The sequence below is a fragment of the Anomaloglossus baeobatrachus genome, chromosome 1, assembly GCF_048569485.1.
Source record: "Anomaloglossus baeobatrachus isolate aAnoBae1 chromosome 1, aAnoBae1.hap1, whole genome shotgun sequence".
Lineage (NCBI taxonomy): Eukaryota > Metazoa > Chordata > Amphibia > Anura > Aromobatidae > Anomaloglossus > Anomaloglossus baeobatrachus.
In genome coordinates, this window is record NC_134353.1 from 151,769,392 (window position 1) to 151,782,935 (window position 13,544).

At 40.2% G+C, this 13,544-nt stretch overlaps 1 protein-coding gene across 1 annotated transcript in view; it reads right to left on the reverse strand.

Moving 5' to 3' along the window:
- The window catches only part of SNX25 (sorting nexin 25), a 300,594-nt gene that overhangs the window by 166,103 nt on the left and 120,947 nt on the right, over positions 1-13,544 (reverse strand). Inside the window, exon 3 of the mRNA XM_075347132.1 lies at positions 1,673-1,889. Coding sequence (XP_075203247.1) covers positions 1,673-1,889 — 217 coding nt within the window. The remainder of the gene's footprint in view (positions 1-1,672; positions 1,890-13,544) is intronic.

A 13,544-nucleotide genomic window follows, 5' to 3' on the forward strand; every position in this document is an offset into this window, starting at 1 on the left:
TGATACTACACTAGAGTTGAGTAATAAAAGATTCATCTAGTTCTGGTCTTGACGCCAGAGCAGACTGCACTTCAGTGGCCGGTATCGCAAGTGTCACTATTTACTATCGTCCACAACATCATGGTGTAACACACATAAGGCTATGTTCACACACTGCATTTTTCTTAACCACAAAAAAGCAGCGTTTTTGGCTCCAAAAAGCGCACCTGGTGCAAAAAAACACATCAAGAACACATGCGTTTTTGCCACGTTTCTACTGCATTTTGCCCAAAGAGTTTTTTTTTTTTTTTAAGTCAAATCTATTGACTGGAAGGGCTCAAAAATGCTGGCAAAAAAAAAAAAATTGACATGCTGCATCTTAAAAGATGCAGCCAAAAAACATGCCCAGTGTGGACAGCAAAATAGAAATCTTAGGCTATGTGCGCACGTTGCGTAAGCGCTTTGTAGCGCAGCGTAACTGCATGCGTCCTGCGTCCCCTGCACAGTCTATGGAGATTGTGCAGGGGCCGTGCGCACGTGGCGTTTTAAAGCGCAGCGCTTCGGCTACTGCCGAAGCGCTGCGTAAAAAGAAGTGACATGTCACTTCTTCCGTGCGCTTTGCCGGCAGCTCCTGCTCTGTCTATGGCAGGAGCTGCAGGCAGAGCGCATGGAATCGGCGCTCACTACGGACATTTCTGCAGCGATTTAAAGCGCACATGTGCTCTTCAGATCGCTGCAGAAATTTCTGCAGTGACTGTACGCAACGTGCGCACATAGCCTTAGACTTTGCTGGGAGAAGAAAATGCATGCATTTATGTGCATCTTTGTGACCTCAAAAATGCATTAAAAACGCAGTAAAAGATGCAGTGTGTGAACATAGCCTAAGGCCCTGTGCACACACTGCGTTTTTACCAGCGTTTTTGCTGCATAAATTTCTTGAGAAAATAGTTGTAACCTTTCTGCAGACATTCCCCAGCAAAACCTAAGGAAAAAGAAATAGCTGTGTGCACACTGCGTTTTTTCTCAAGAACATTCTTTCTTGGGAAAAAGAATGTGCACGTCACTTCTTTTCTGCAGGTACCTGTGTTTTTTGCCATAGATAATGGTAAAAAAAACAACAAAAACGCAGGGACCAACCTGTGGAAAAACGCACCAAAAACGCGGCAAATCGTGGTAAAAACGCATGCGTTTTTGGCGCGTTATTGGTGCGCTTTTTTAACGCAAGTGTGCTAATCTTTCAGACTCAATATATTTCTTGCGAAAACTTCATTTTCTAGTGTGCACAGGGCCTAAGAATGTCAGCGGGCTTGGTAAACACCAGAGAAAGCCTGCCGCAGAAGTGAAGACAGCCCCGATCCAGCTGCCACGGAGCACCGGACTAGATTCTGTACTTTGGTAGGACAAATCTTTTTTGCTCAATGCTACACAAAGACGTTAAAAAAATAAAATTAAATAAATTAAAATTGCATACTTCGCTTTATACATTGCAGCGCACAGATTCGCCCCAGTTAATGAACTGCGGACCGCAATCAGAAACGAGGTTGACAATTCCCAGATTTAGCTCAATTCCTAATGTCATTATTATCCAGGCTTGGAAGAGTTAAACCAGAGCGAGTGCCTCCGCATTATTTGGTGCAGAGGCTGATAATCACTTCACAGCAAAGGATTACAGATGCTTACTCCAGTTTGTTACCTAGTGTTTGCAGCCTTGAGGTCACAGAAGTGTGTGAGCAGATTCTTCACCACGTCATTGCAGACCACCTTCACAATGTCAATGTGAGCAAGACGACAGCGCAACTGTCTGGACAGCTCCCAGAAGTCTTCAGAGAGCAGATGGTAGAGCTGGCCGTCGTCTTTGCTGAGATCTCCATACCAGGACAAAATGTAGTCTCTGTAGCTGTAGTCAAACACTGAAATACATGGAGACAAAAAGCCAAGGGCATAAAATTGCTCAAGATGATCGCATATAATACTAGGTAAAAGTTTTAGAATGATATGGGGAAGAAAAAAAGCTGTAAATACAAAGTAAAAATGCTTTCAAAACTAGAAGTACAGTATTAAATTTCCTTTGAACAGCATCAATTCCTAATTTTAAGATACAATATTTATGTAAATACATAAAATTCATAGAAGATTGGTATACAGTATTTGTACGTTAATAATAATAATAATAATAATAATAATAATAATAATAAACATAAAAAGGATCCACAACCCACAGAAGAATTCTAACTCTTGTATCAATAAGTCCATCCATAGCCCTGCAAAGATGGAAAGGAGCTCAGCAATAACTTCAAAATTTAATTTGTTTCCTTTTATGCCACAGAATAATTCTTTGGAACCTTTTTAGCACATTACATGGTAAATAAAATGGTGTCATTCAAAAAAAAAAAAAAAAAAAGCTTTCATTTTGTTGATATAAAACGTTATGGCTCTTCGAAAGCTAGAAAAAAAAAAATAAATAAATATACTCGTGTCTAGAGATGAGAGAACGACTATTTAAAAAAAAAAACAACACAGAAAACCCTGCCTTGGAAGTAATCTGCTTATGGCTGGCTGCATGAGGGCGTAGACCCACATTGCCAATTAGTGACTTTCATTGTGGTTCAGGCCAAGTCCGAACCCGTGGATGTACGGTTTTGGCTGCACATGCAGAGCTGAACTTCCACGAATTTGCTCATCTCTACTCATGGCCCTCAGTAGGGTTTAGTTATGTAATTTGAGAATAGCATAATGTAGGGGCAGAGACTCTGATTCCTGAGATATACCACTTACAGGACTGCTTGGTATAGTTTTGATAGAATCCCTGTTTTATGGGTTATAGCTGTAGTAGTGGACATATTAGCCTGAGTGATGTGCGACATAGTAAGGTAGTGATAATCTTCTGCTGATAAAACACTAATTGCATTGAAACTACAACAATCGCATAAGTGAAACATCCCTAGAATAAAAGTCTCTACCCCTATATTATGTTGCTCTCAAATAAAATCACAAAAACCTGCTGGCAAATTCCCATTAAAGAGGACCTTTCACTAGTTTAAGAATATTAAACTGGCCACATCATGGAGTAGATGCGCAAAGCTGAGTAAAAAGCAGTTTTTCTTTTTTATTGCTGCTCTCCATTGCGGAGATAATATCTTGTAAAGTTCAGTTTATAATTTATGAAAAGCCCAATGGGTGTTACCAGTGATAAATCTCTGGGGGCTCTGTACTTCTCCTGCATGAAGTTGACCAATCATAAGCAGGCAGCAACATGCAATAGAAAAAATAAAAAACATGCGCCCAAGATAGCTTAGAGCAGGCTTCTCAGTGCGGGACAAGTCATACAGTCTGTGTGACTACAAAGTGCAGGGAATAGAGCAGAGACCAGTGTGGCTACTAATACCTTACACCTCACAGCCTTCATTATGGGGGGAGCAGTACTGCAGAGCTGAGCTTCGTCTCATTACAAACACTTCTATCAACTCTCCTCTCAGCGCTGTCAGCTCTAATGTATGTATCCCTCTAACTCCAAGGACAGCTGATAAACCTCCTCTAACAAATTGTGGGGGCTGCTTTCTTTCCCCTACATAACACTTCTTACTTTGATTAGTTAATGTCATTAAGGTGAAGACGCATGAGCCCAATACAAGATAAATCTCTGGCAACACTCAGTTGAGCTTCTAAATTATAACCGGAGCTTTACAAGCTTATACATTGTCATTTTATATTATATTACATATACACACACATATACATATTTTATAATAATAATAAACAAATAATTTTATTATAATTATATATATTACATACATATATATATATATATATTACATACATATACACACACACACACACACATACACACACACTATATATAATAAAAGTTTTTATTCAGATCTGAAGCCACTGTTTCATGAGGTTAACAGTTTAACATGCTCAAAACATTTTTTTTTTTTTCTACGGGGCTAAGTACTTATTGGCAGATTGTTGCCGACTACCTTTCTATTCTGCCGTGGGTCTCTAGAGTGGTCATTGACCATTCCTGGTAGCGATTCTCCTACTTCTTGTGACACCACATCAACAGAGCAGTTCCTTCTCTTCCACTCTGCTCTTGACTGGGACGTCCCTGCCGATGCCATGTTTATTGACAGCCGACTCAGACTAACACATCGGTGAGATAGCTGTCAATCAACATGACCATTAGGGTAAGTTCACACAGTGCGTTTTTCGCGGCGTTTTTGGCCTCAAAACTGCATGACTTTGCTTCCCCAGCAAAGTCTATGAGCTTTCATTTTTTCTGTCCGCACACAACTTTTTTTTTTTTTTTTTTTTTTTTTTTAAGTGTTTTTGAGCTTAAAAAAAAAAAATGGACATGTCAATTCTTTCCTGCATTTTTCTGTTTCCCCACCATGTAATGCATTGGAAAAACGCAGAAAAAGGCAGAGATCAAAAACGCAGCAAAACACAGCCAAAAACACACCAAATCATGGTAAAAACGCATGCATTTTTGTGCGTTTTTAGCGGCCAAAAACGCAGCATCAAAAAAACGCAGCATGTGCACATAGCCTTACACCCTATTGACAGAACATTGGCAGTGACGTCCCACTGACAGAACAGAGCACAGCAGATGAGAAGGAAATACTCTGACAATGTGATATCACAGGAAATAAGAGAATACCTGGCGGGAGCGACCAGTGACCACCTACTCAGCCGTTAGAGACCATCACACGGAAGGACAGGCAGGCAGTCATTGACAATAAGTGCTTAGTCTCATAAAAAAAAAAAAAAAAAGTCAGTCCTGCATAACACCTTTCATTATGGGTTTAATAAATGGTAATTTTTACTTTGAAAACTATAAATTGAGATCAAAAGATTATATATAAACGAAGATCAATTAGTTATATTTGTAGCAGGAGAAATCTAAAAAGTGGGAAACTGGTTGAAATAATTCATTTATGGATAATGAAGACTCCTTTCCATTGCAATGTCTGATTTTTTTTTCTTAAAAAGGGTTTTTTCCCATAGACCTTTATAATATAATGAATCATGAAAGCTACAAATGAACTCTGTCAGATGTCAAAGAATAAACGGCTACATTTTTACATTTTCTGGGGATAATGTGAAGAAATCACCATTACAACGTATCAAAGACTTGACTGAACGACTCGTGATTGCGCTTTTCTTTGCTTTTTGAAGCCAATTCATCAAAATCAGTTACAAGGTTTAAAGTGTAAAACATAAGTGTTTATACATGGGTGAAGCAGCATTTACATATTAATCCAGCACCAAGGAGGAGGTTTGCATAATTAGCACCAATTGCCAGACAGAATTCTGGGACCCCAGAATACGCTCATATTGTAGTTTTGCAGTATTTATGTCTGAAGTAGTGATGCATGGACTCGCAGTCACAGATAACCCTGACCGGAGGATCTAACCAGAATAATAAATAAATAAAAAAAAAAAAAGGATATCTGACCAGACACAGATCCCCATACAAGACTACAGGGCCCAAAATTCAGGGAGAAAAAAATGGTGGTAGAAGGGATATGGAGATTGGCGCAAGCACTTCATACTTCACAGAGCTGTGGAGTCGGTAAGCTAAACTTCCTACTCAAACTCAGACTTACTCTTACAGCTGAAACCACTATCTACAAAGACACATATACAGTGGACAGACCCCTTTACATTTTTCACTCTGTTAAATTGCAGCCATTTGGTAAATTCAAAAAAAGTTCATTTTTTTACTCATTAACCCCATTACAACCGACTTACGTATTAAAACGGCAACAAAAAAGGGTACTTATTCCTTTCTGCCGTTTTAAAACGGCACCCAGAAATAAGTGAATAGCGCCCCCCAGCATCAAAAAATCTCCGGGGTTTCAGGGGGTAGCTGAGAACCTGGAGATCACGATTCGGGTCGGTTTTTTCGGTCCCCGCTCAGATGATCACCGGTATACACCGTATACCGATGATTACGTTATAGTAAATCACAGCGCCGGTAAAAAATGATTTATATCCCATCTGCAGTGACTGACAGGAGCCACTAAAATCTCTAAACGGCTCTTTTTGCCGCCGAAACCACGCCCACCCGCGGTTAAACTCTGCCTACTCAACAATCTAATTGGTCGCTTGTAAGTGAGCGGGGTTTTGTCGGCATTACTATAATCGTAAATGTGTATTCACCTGGGGTGAACACATATTTAATAAGGAGCCGAGAATAACCTGAAAGATCCGGCTCTTTTTGGTGAGCGGAGCCATGGGAACCGGATCACCAAAAAGAGCCGTACTGCCCATCACTAATGTGCAGAGGAGCTGACAGCCGGCTTCCTGTGTTCAGTGTGGTTGCACGGACTCTGCAGCTGTGACCCGGGGAGAGTGGGTGCAGATTCTTTGCACCCACTCTCCTCAAATGGAGGGTCTGCACTCCTAGAAAATGGGGGATACGTTCCCTGAACATGCCCCCATATTCCAGAAGGTCCAGAATCGTCGTAGGACTTCCAAAATGGATTACAGGGGACCAGATTTTTTTTTGTTCTTTACAATAAATTGGTGAAAGAGGGAATGTTTTGGGGAGTGTTTTTTTCAAATAAATTTTTTTTGTTGTCAATTTTTTTTTATTACTGTCCATTAGTTATATCTAGTATCAGATAAACGCCGTGACATCACTAATTGCTGAGCTTGATGCCAGGTGACATTACATATCTGGTATCAACCCCATATATTACCCCGTTTGCCACCGCACCAGGGCAACGAGATGAGTTGGGGCGAAGCTCCAAGATTGGCGCATCTAATGGATGCGCCACTTCTGGGGCGGCTGCAGCCTGCTATTTTTAGGCTGGGAAGAGTCCAATAACCATGGCTCTTCCCACTCTGAGAATACCAGACCCCAGCTGTCAGCTTCACCTTGGCTGGTGATTTAATTTGGGGGGACCCCACGTTTGTTTTTTAATTATTTATTTATAAAAAATTAAAAAACAAACAAAAAAAACAGCTTGGGGAGCCCTCCAAATTGATCACCAGCCAAGAGAAAGCTGTCAGCTGTGGTTTGCAGGCTACAGCTGTCTGCTTTACCCTAGCTGACTATCAAAAAAATAGGGGGGACCTCACGTCATTTATTTTAATTTTTTTTTTTGGGCTAAATACAAGGCTAGGCACCCTTTAGTGCCACATCAAAAGGCACTAAAGGGCACCAGCTTAGAATATGCAGGGGGGTGGGGCGTTATATATGTTTGACATCTATCCATTCATCCATTGTAGCATTTTACGCTGTGTGCCCACAATCAGGGTTTGCAGCGCTTTGGGCGCAGAGTGTTTTCCCTGCATCCATAACGCTGCATTGTGCAGTAGAAGCACAGTGGAAGGATTTTTTTAAATCTCCTGCCCACTGTGCTTCTTTTCTCCGCAGCATAAACCGACCTGTGGTGCAGCTTCCCGAGCCTCAGCATGTCAATTTATGCTGCGGAAACAAGAGTGTTCTCTGCAGGTAGAATAGAGCTAAAGTCCACAGCAGCCTGAACCCAAATCGTGGGCATGGGCAGCTGCGTTCTCCTCTGCAGGAGGGTTGACACTGTGTATGAGACGCCATGTCGCTGGATCATGGCCACATAGCCTAACAGTGAGAAATTTGTTGCTACAGCAACATTTTGGTGAAGTACCTGTGGAATCAAAATGCTTACTATACTCCTGAATAAAATCCTTGAGGGGTCCAGTTTCTAAAATGGGGTCACTTGTGGGGTGTTTCTGATGTATAGGTACCCAAGAGGCCCTGCTAATGTGACATGGTGTGCGCAATTTATTTCAACTTTTCCAAAATTCAAAATGGTGCTCCTTCCATTCCAAGCCCTCCCATTTATACACACAGAGGTTTTTGGCCACATGTGGGGTATCCCTGTGCACACAAGAAATTGGATAACCTGTGGGGTCCACGCTTTGTTGTTGCCTCTTGAAAAAGTGAGAAATGTGATGTTAAATCAACATTGTGAAAAAAATGAAAATTTTCAATATGGCAACCTAAGCTTATCAAATTCTGTGAAGTACTCGTGAATTCAAAATGCTCAATATACACCTAGATAAAAGCCTTGAGGTGTCTTCTTTCCAGAATGGGGTCAGTGTGGGGGACCTCCACTGTTTAGGCACCTTAGGGGCTTTCCAAATGCGACAGTGTCCGCTAATTATTCCAGCCAACTGTTCAGTCAAATGGCACTTTTTCCCTTCCGAGCCCTGCCGTGCACCCAAACAGTTGATTTCCACCACACATAAGGTATCAGCATACTCAGGAGAAATTGCACAATAAATTTTATGCAGATCTTTTTCCTTTTACTCCTGTTAAAAAAAAAAAAAAAAAAAAAAAAAAAAAAAAAAGCTATCTGGTTAAATTAACAATTTTGGTGTAAAAATGTATTTTTTTTTATTTTCACAGCTCAACATTATAAACGTCTGTGAAGCACCTGGGGGTTCAGGGTACTCACCAAACATCTAGATAAATTCCTTGAGGGGTCTATTTTCCAGAATGGGGTCACTTGCTCTCCCAATGCAACATGGCGTCCGTTATTGATTCCAGCCAATTTTGCAGTCAAATGGCACTCCTTCCCTTCCGAGCCCTGCTGTGTGCCCAAACAGTTGATTTCCACCACATACAAGATATCAAACTCAGGAGAAATTGCACAATAAATTTCATGGTGATTTTTTTTCCTGTTACCCTTGTGAGAAAAAAAAAAAAAAAAAAGCTACCTGGTTGAAGTAACAATTTTGTGGTAAAATTTTATTTTTATTTTCATGGCTCAAAGTTATAAACTTCTGTGAAGCACCTGGGGGTTCAGGGTACTCAAACATCTAGATAAAATTCCTTGAGGGGCCTAGTTTCCAATATGGGGTCACTTGTGTTTTTTTTTTGCTGTTTATGTACCTTAGGGGTCCTCCAAATGCAACATGGTGCCCGCAATCTTTTTCAGCCAAATTTCATTTCCAAAATTCAAATATTGCTCATTCCGTTCCAAGCCCTCCCATTTCTCCAAACAAAGGTTTCAGACCACATGTGAGGTATCACCGTGCTCATAAAAAAGTGGGTAACAAACATTGGGGTCAAATTTTTGAAATTACCTCTAGAAAAAGTGAAAAAATGTATGCTAAAGTAACATTGAGAAAAAAAATGAAAATTTTCAATATGACAACGTAACGTTATCAAAATCTGTGAAGTACCTGTGGGTTCAAAATGCTCACTATACCCCTAGATAGTAGCCTTGAGAGGTCTAGTTTCCAAAATGGCATAACTTGAGGAGTTTCTGTTCTTTAGGTACCTTAGCGGACATGTAAATGCAACATGGTGCCCGCAATCTATTTCAGGCAAATTTGCTTTCCAAAATTCAAATATTGCTCCTTCTGTTCCGAGCCCTCCCATTTGTCCAAACAAAGGTTTCTGACCACATGTGGGGTATTGGCGCGTTCATAAGCAAGTGGGTAACAAATTTTGGGGTCCATTTTGTTGTGTCATTTCTTCTAAGGGTATGTGCGCACGTTGCTTTTTACCTGCTTTTTACCTGCTTTTTTGCTGCTTTTTCTTCTGCGCTGTTTAATGCCAAAATGGATGTGTTCTTCTATTCAAGCAAAGTCTATGGGAATTTGGGTTTCTTGTTCACACTATGTTGTTCAAAATGCTGCCTTTTTGAGGCAGAACTTTGGTCAAAAACTCAGCTTTTCAAAGAAGCAACATGTCAATTGTTTTTGCCATTTGGGTTTTGCACTGCAAAGCTGAGTTTTTGACCAAAGTTCGGCCACAAAAAGGCAGCATTTTGAACAACATAGTGTGAACAAGAAACCCAAATTCCCATAGACTTTGCTTGAATAGAAGAACACAACCATTTTGGCATTAAACAGCGCAGAAGAAAAAGCAGCAAAAAAGCAGGTAAAAAGCAACGTGCGCACATACCCTAAAAGTGAATACATTTGGGGTAGAGCAAGATTTTAGGTAAAATTTTATTTTTTGCTTTTTTTCATTCCACTTTGCTTTAGTTCCTGTGAAGCACCTGAAGGGTTAATAAACTTCTTGGATGTGGTTTTGAGTACTTTGAGGGGTGCAGTTTTTAGAATGGTATCACTTTTGGATATTTTTTCACCTAGGCCTCTCAAAGTCACTTCAAATGTGATGTGGTCCCTTAAAAATATGGTTTTGTGAATTTTGCTGAAAAAAAATGGGAAATTGCTGATGAACTTTGAACCCTTTTAACTTCCTAACCCCAAAACATTTTGTTTCAGAAATTGCGCTAATATAAAGTAGACATGTGGGAAATGTTATTTATTAACTATTTTGTCTGACATAACTAACTCTCTGGGTTAAGGTCATAAAAATTAAAAGTTTGAAAATTGCAAAATTTTCAAAATATTAATCAAATTTCCGATTTTTTTCACAAATAAAAGCAAAAAATATTGTTCCAAATTTATAACTATCATAAAGTACAATATGTCATAAAAAACAATGTCAGAATCACGGGGATCCGTTGATGCGTTCCAGAGTTATAACCTCATAAAGGGACACTGGTCAGAATTGCAAAAAATGGCCTGGGCATTAAGTACAAAACTGGCTTCGTCCTTAAGGGGTTAATGTACACTCTGCATCCCAGCTTGACAGAAAAGAAACAGTGTAGAAATTTTTGCAAATTTATTAAATCAAGAAAAACTGAAATATGATATGGTCATAAGTATTCAGACCCTTTGCTCAGTATTGAGTAGCAGCACCCTTTGAGCTAGTACAGCCATAAGTCTTCTTGGGAATGATGCAACAAGTTTTCTCACCTGGATTTGGGGATCCTCTGCCATTCTTCCTTGCAGATACTCTCCAGTTCCGACAGGTTGGATGGTGAACATTGGTGGACAGCCATTTTCAGGTCTCTCCAGAGATTCTCAATTGGGTTTAGGTCAGGGCTCTGGCTGGGCCAGTCAAGAATGGTCACAGAGTTGTTCTGAAGCCACTCCTTTGTTATTTTAGCTGTGTGCTTAGGGTTATTGTCTTGTTGGAAGGTGAACCTTTGGCCATATCTGAGGTCCAGAGCAATCTGGAAGTGATTTTCTTCCAGGATATCTCTGTACTTGGCTACAATCAGATTTCCTTCAATTGCAACCAGTCGTCCTGTCCCTGTAGCTGAAAAACACCCCCATAGCATGATGCTGCCAGCACCATGTTTCACTGTTGGGATTGTATTGGGCAGGTGATGAGCAGTGCCTGTTTTCTCCACACATACCGCTTAGAATTATCACCAAAAAGTTCTATCTTTGTCGCATCAGACCAGAGAATCTTATTTCTCATAGTCTGGAGTCCTTCATGTGTTTTTTTGCAAATGCTACGCAGGATTTTTTAGGTCTTGCACTGAGGTCAGGCTTCCGTCAGGCCACTCTGCCATAAAGGCCCGACTGGTGGAGGACTTCAGTGATAGTTGACTTTGTGTAACTTTCTCCCATCTCGCTACTGCATCTCTAGAGCTCAGCCACTGTGATCTTGGGGGTTCTTCTCTACCTCTCTAACCAAGGCTCTTCTCACACAATTGCTCAGTTTGACTGGACGGCCAGGTCTAGGAAGAGTTCTGGTTGTCCCAAACTTCTTACATTTAAGGATTATGGAGGCCACTGTGCTCTTAAGAACCTGGAGTACTGCAGAAATTGGAAATTGTGGCCAGATTTGTGCCTTGCCACAATTTTGTCTGCACTCCTTGGGCAATTCCTTTGACCTCATAATTCTCATTTGGTCTGACATGCACTTTGAGCTGTGAGGTCTTATATAGACAGGTGTGTGCCTTTCCAAATCAAGGCCTATCAGGTTAATTACACACAGCTCAACTCCAATGAAGGAGTAGAACCATCTCAAGTTGTCACTCGCATGTGACAAATATGAGTGTCTGAGCAAAGGGTCTGAATACTTATAACCATGTGATAGTTCAGTTTTTCTTGTTTAATAAATTTGCAGAATTTCCACATTTGTTTTTTTTTCTGTCAAAATGGGGTGCAGATTATACATTATTGAGAAAAAAAAAAGAACTTTTTTAAATTTATCAAATGGCTGCAATAAAAGAGTGAAAAAATTTAAAGGGGTCTGAATATTTTCGTACCCACTTTTCCTCCACACGTAACGATGGTCATTATGGCCAGACAATTTAATTTTAGTTTCGTCAGACCACAGGATATGACTCCAAAATGTAACATCTTTGTTATTGTATACATTTGCAGACATTAATCTGGCTTTATGTTTCTTTTGGAGAAATGGCTTCTTCCTAGCAGAGTGGCCTTCAGCCCATGTTGATGCAGTACTCGTTTCACTGTGGATAATGACAAAATCTTACCAGATCTCTGGTGCACAGAACCCATATCCTTCCTGAGTAGTATGATGGCTGAACATTCCCATATTGTTTGAACTTGCATATACTGTAATTGTTTGTGTAGATGAACGAGGCACCTTCAGGTATCTGGAAATTGCACCCAAAAATGAACCAGACCTGTGCAAGTCCACAATTCTCTTCCTGAGATCTTGGCTGATTTCTTTTGACTTTACCATGATGCTACACAAAGAAGCAGTGTGTTTCAGGTGTGCATTAAAATACATCCACAGGTGTGTCTCTAATTCAGATGTTGCCAATAAACCTATCAGAAGCTTCCAAAGACATAACATCATCATACTGTTTAATGGCATAGTACTCTTTGTGTATGTAGACATTTGAGTTTGCAGACAGTAATAAAAATGCCTTAAAACCCTTTCATTATTGCAGCATTTGGCAAATATATATAATTTTAGTAATTCTAATTTACCTAAAACATGAAAGGCTTATTCTGATTTCAAGTCAGATGGGTGTATGGAAACTTTTGGTTTCCAATGTACACGACTCATTTGTGATAAATTTACTGTAGTAAAATGATATCATCATTGCTTATATCATGCAGCTGAAGTGCAGCACAGATTCCTCAACTAAAAGCCTAGATCCTTTGATCAGGAACAGAACAGACATTTATACGACATTTCATAACTTTCCAAAATTCTTATGAAAAAATATTCATCACAAACTGCATTGAACGGCTGTAGCCAATTTATTATATATTTAAAGAGTTTGAGTCAGTCCATTTTATACCAACCCCTACTGACTCCACCAAAATGGACTCAGACTCCACATCTGTGATACTTCGAGTCTCCGGCGCAACTGTAACTGCTTACAGGCCACTTCTTCTGGGGCAGCTCATTATTGTTCATCCATATTAACTGCTTCTCCCGCCCACCAGCAGTCCTGGCATCTGTGATTGGGGGCGCATCTGACTGCAACCAGCCTGTGTGACAGCATCTGACTGCAGCAAATCACAGACCCTGTCTGCGGGTCACTATCGTGGTATAAAAATAAATTAGCGTAGGGTTCCCCCCATATTATGATAACCAGTACAGATAAAGCATACGGCTAGAGGCTGCAGCCTCCAGCCACACATTTATCTTGGCTGTGTATCAAAATAAGAGAAACCGCATACGGCTTTTTTTTTTATTATTTAAATAAATGTAAAAAACTGGTGTGTGGTGATACCAAGCCAGGATAAAGCTCAACAACTGGGGGCTGGTATTC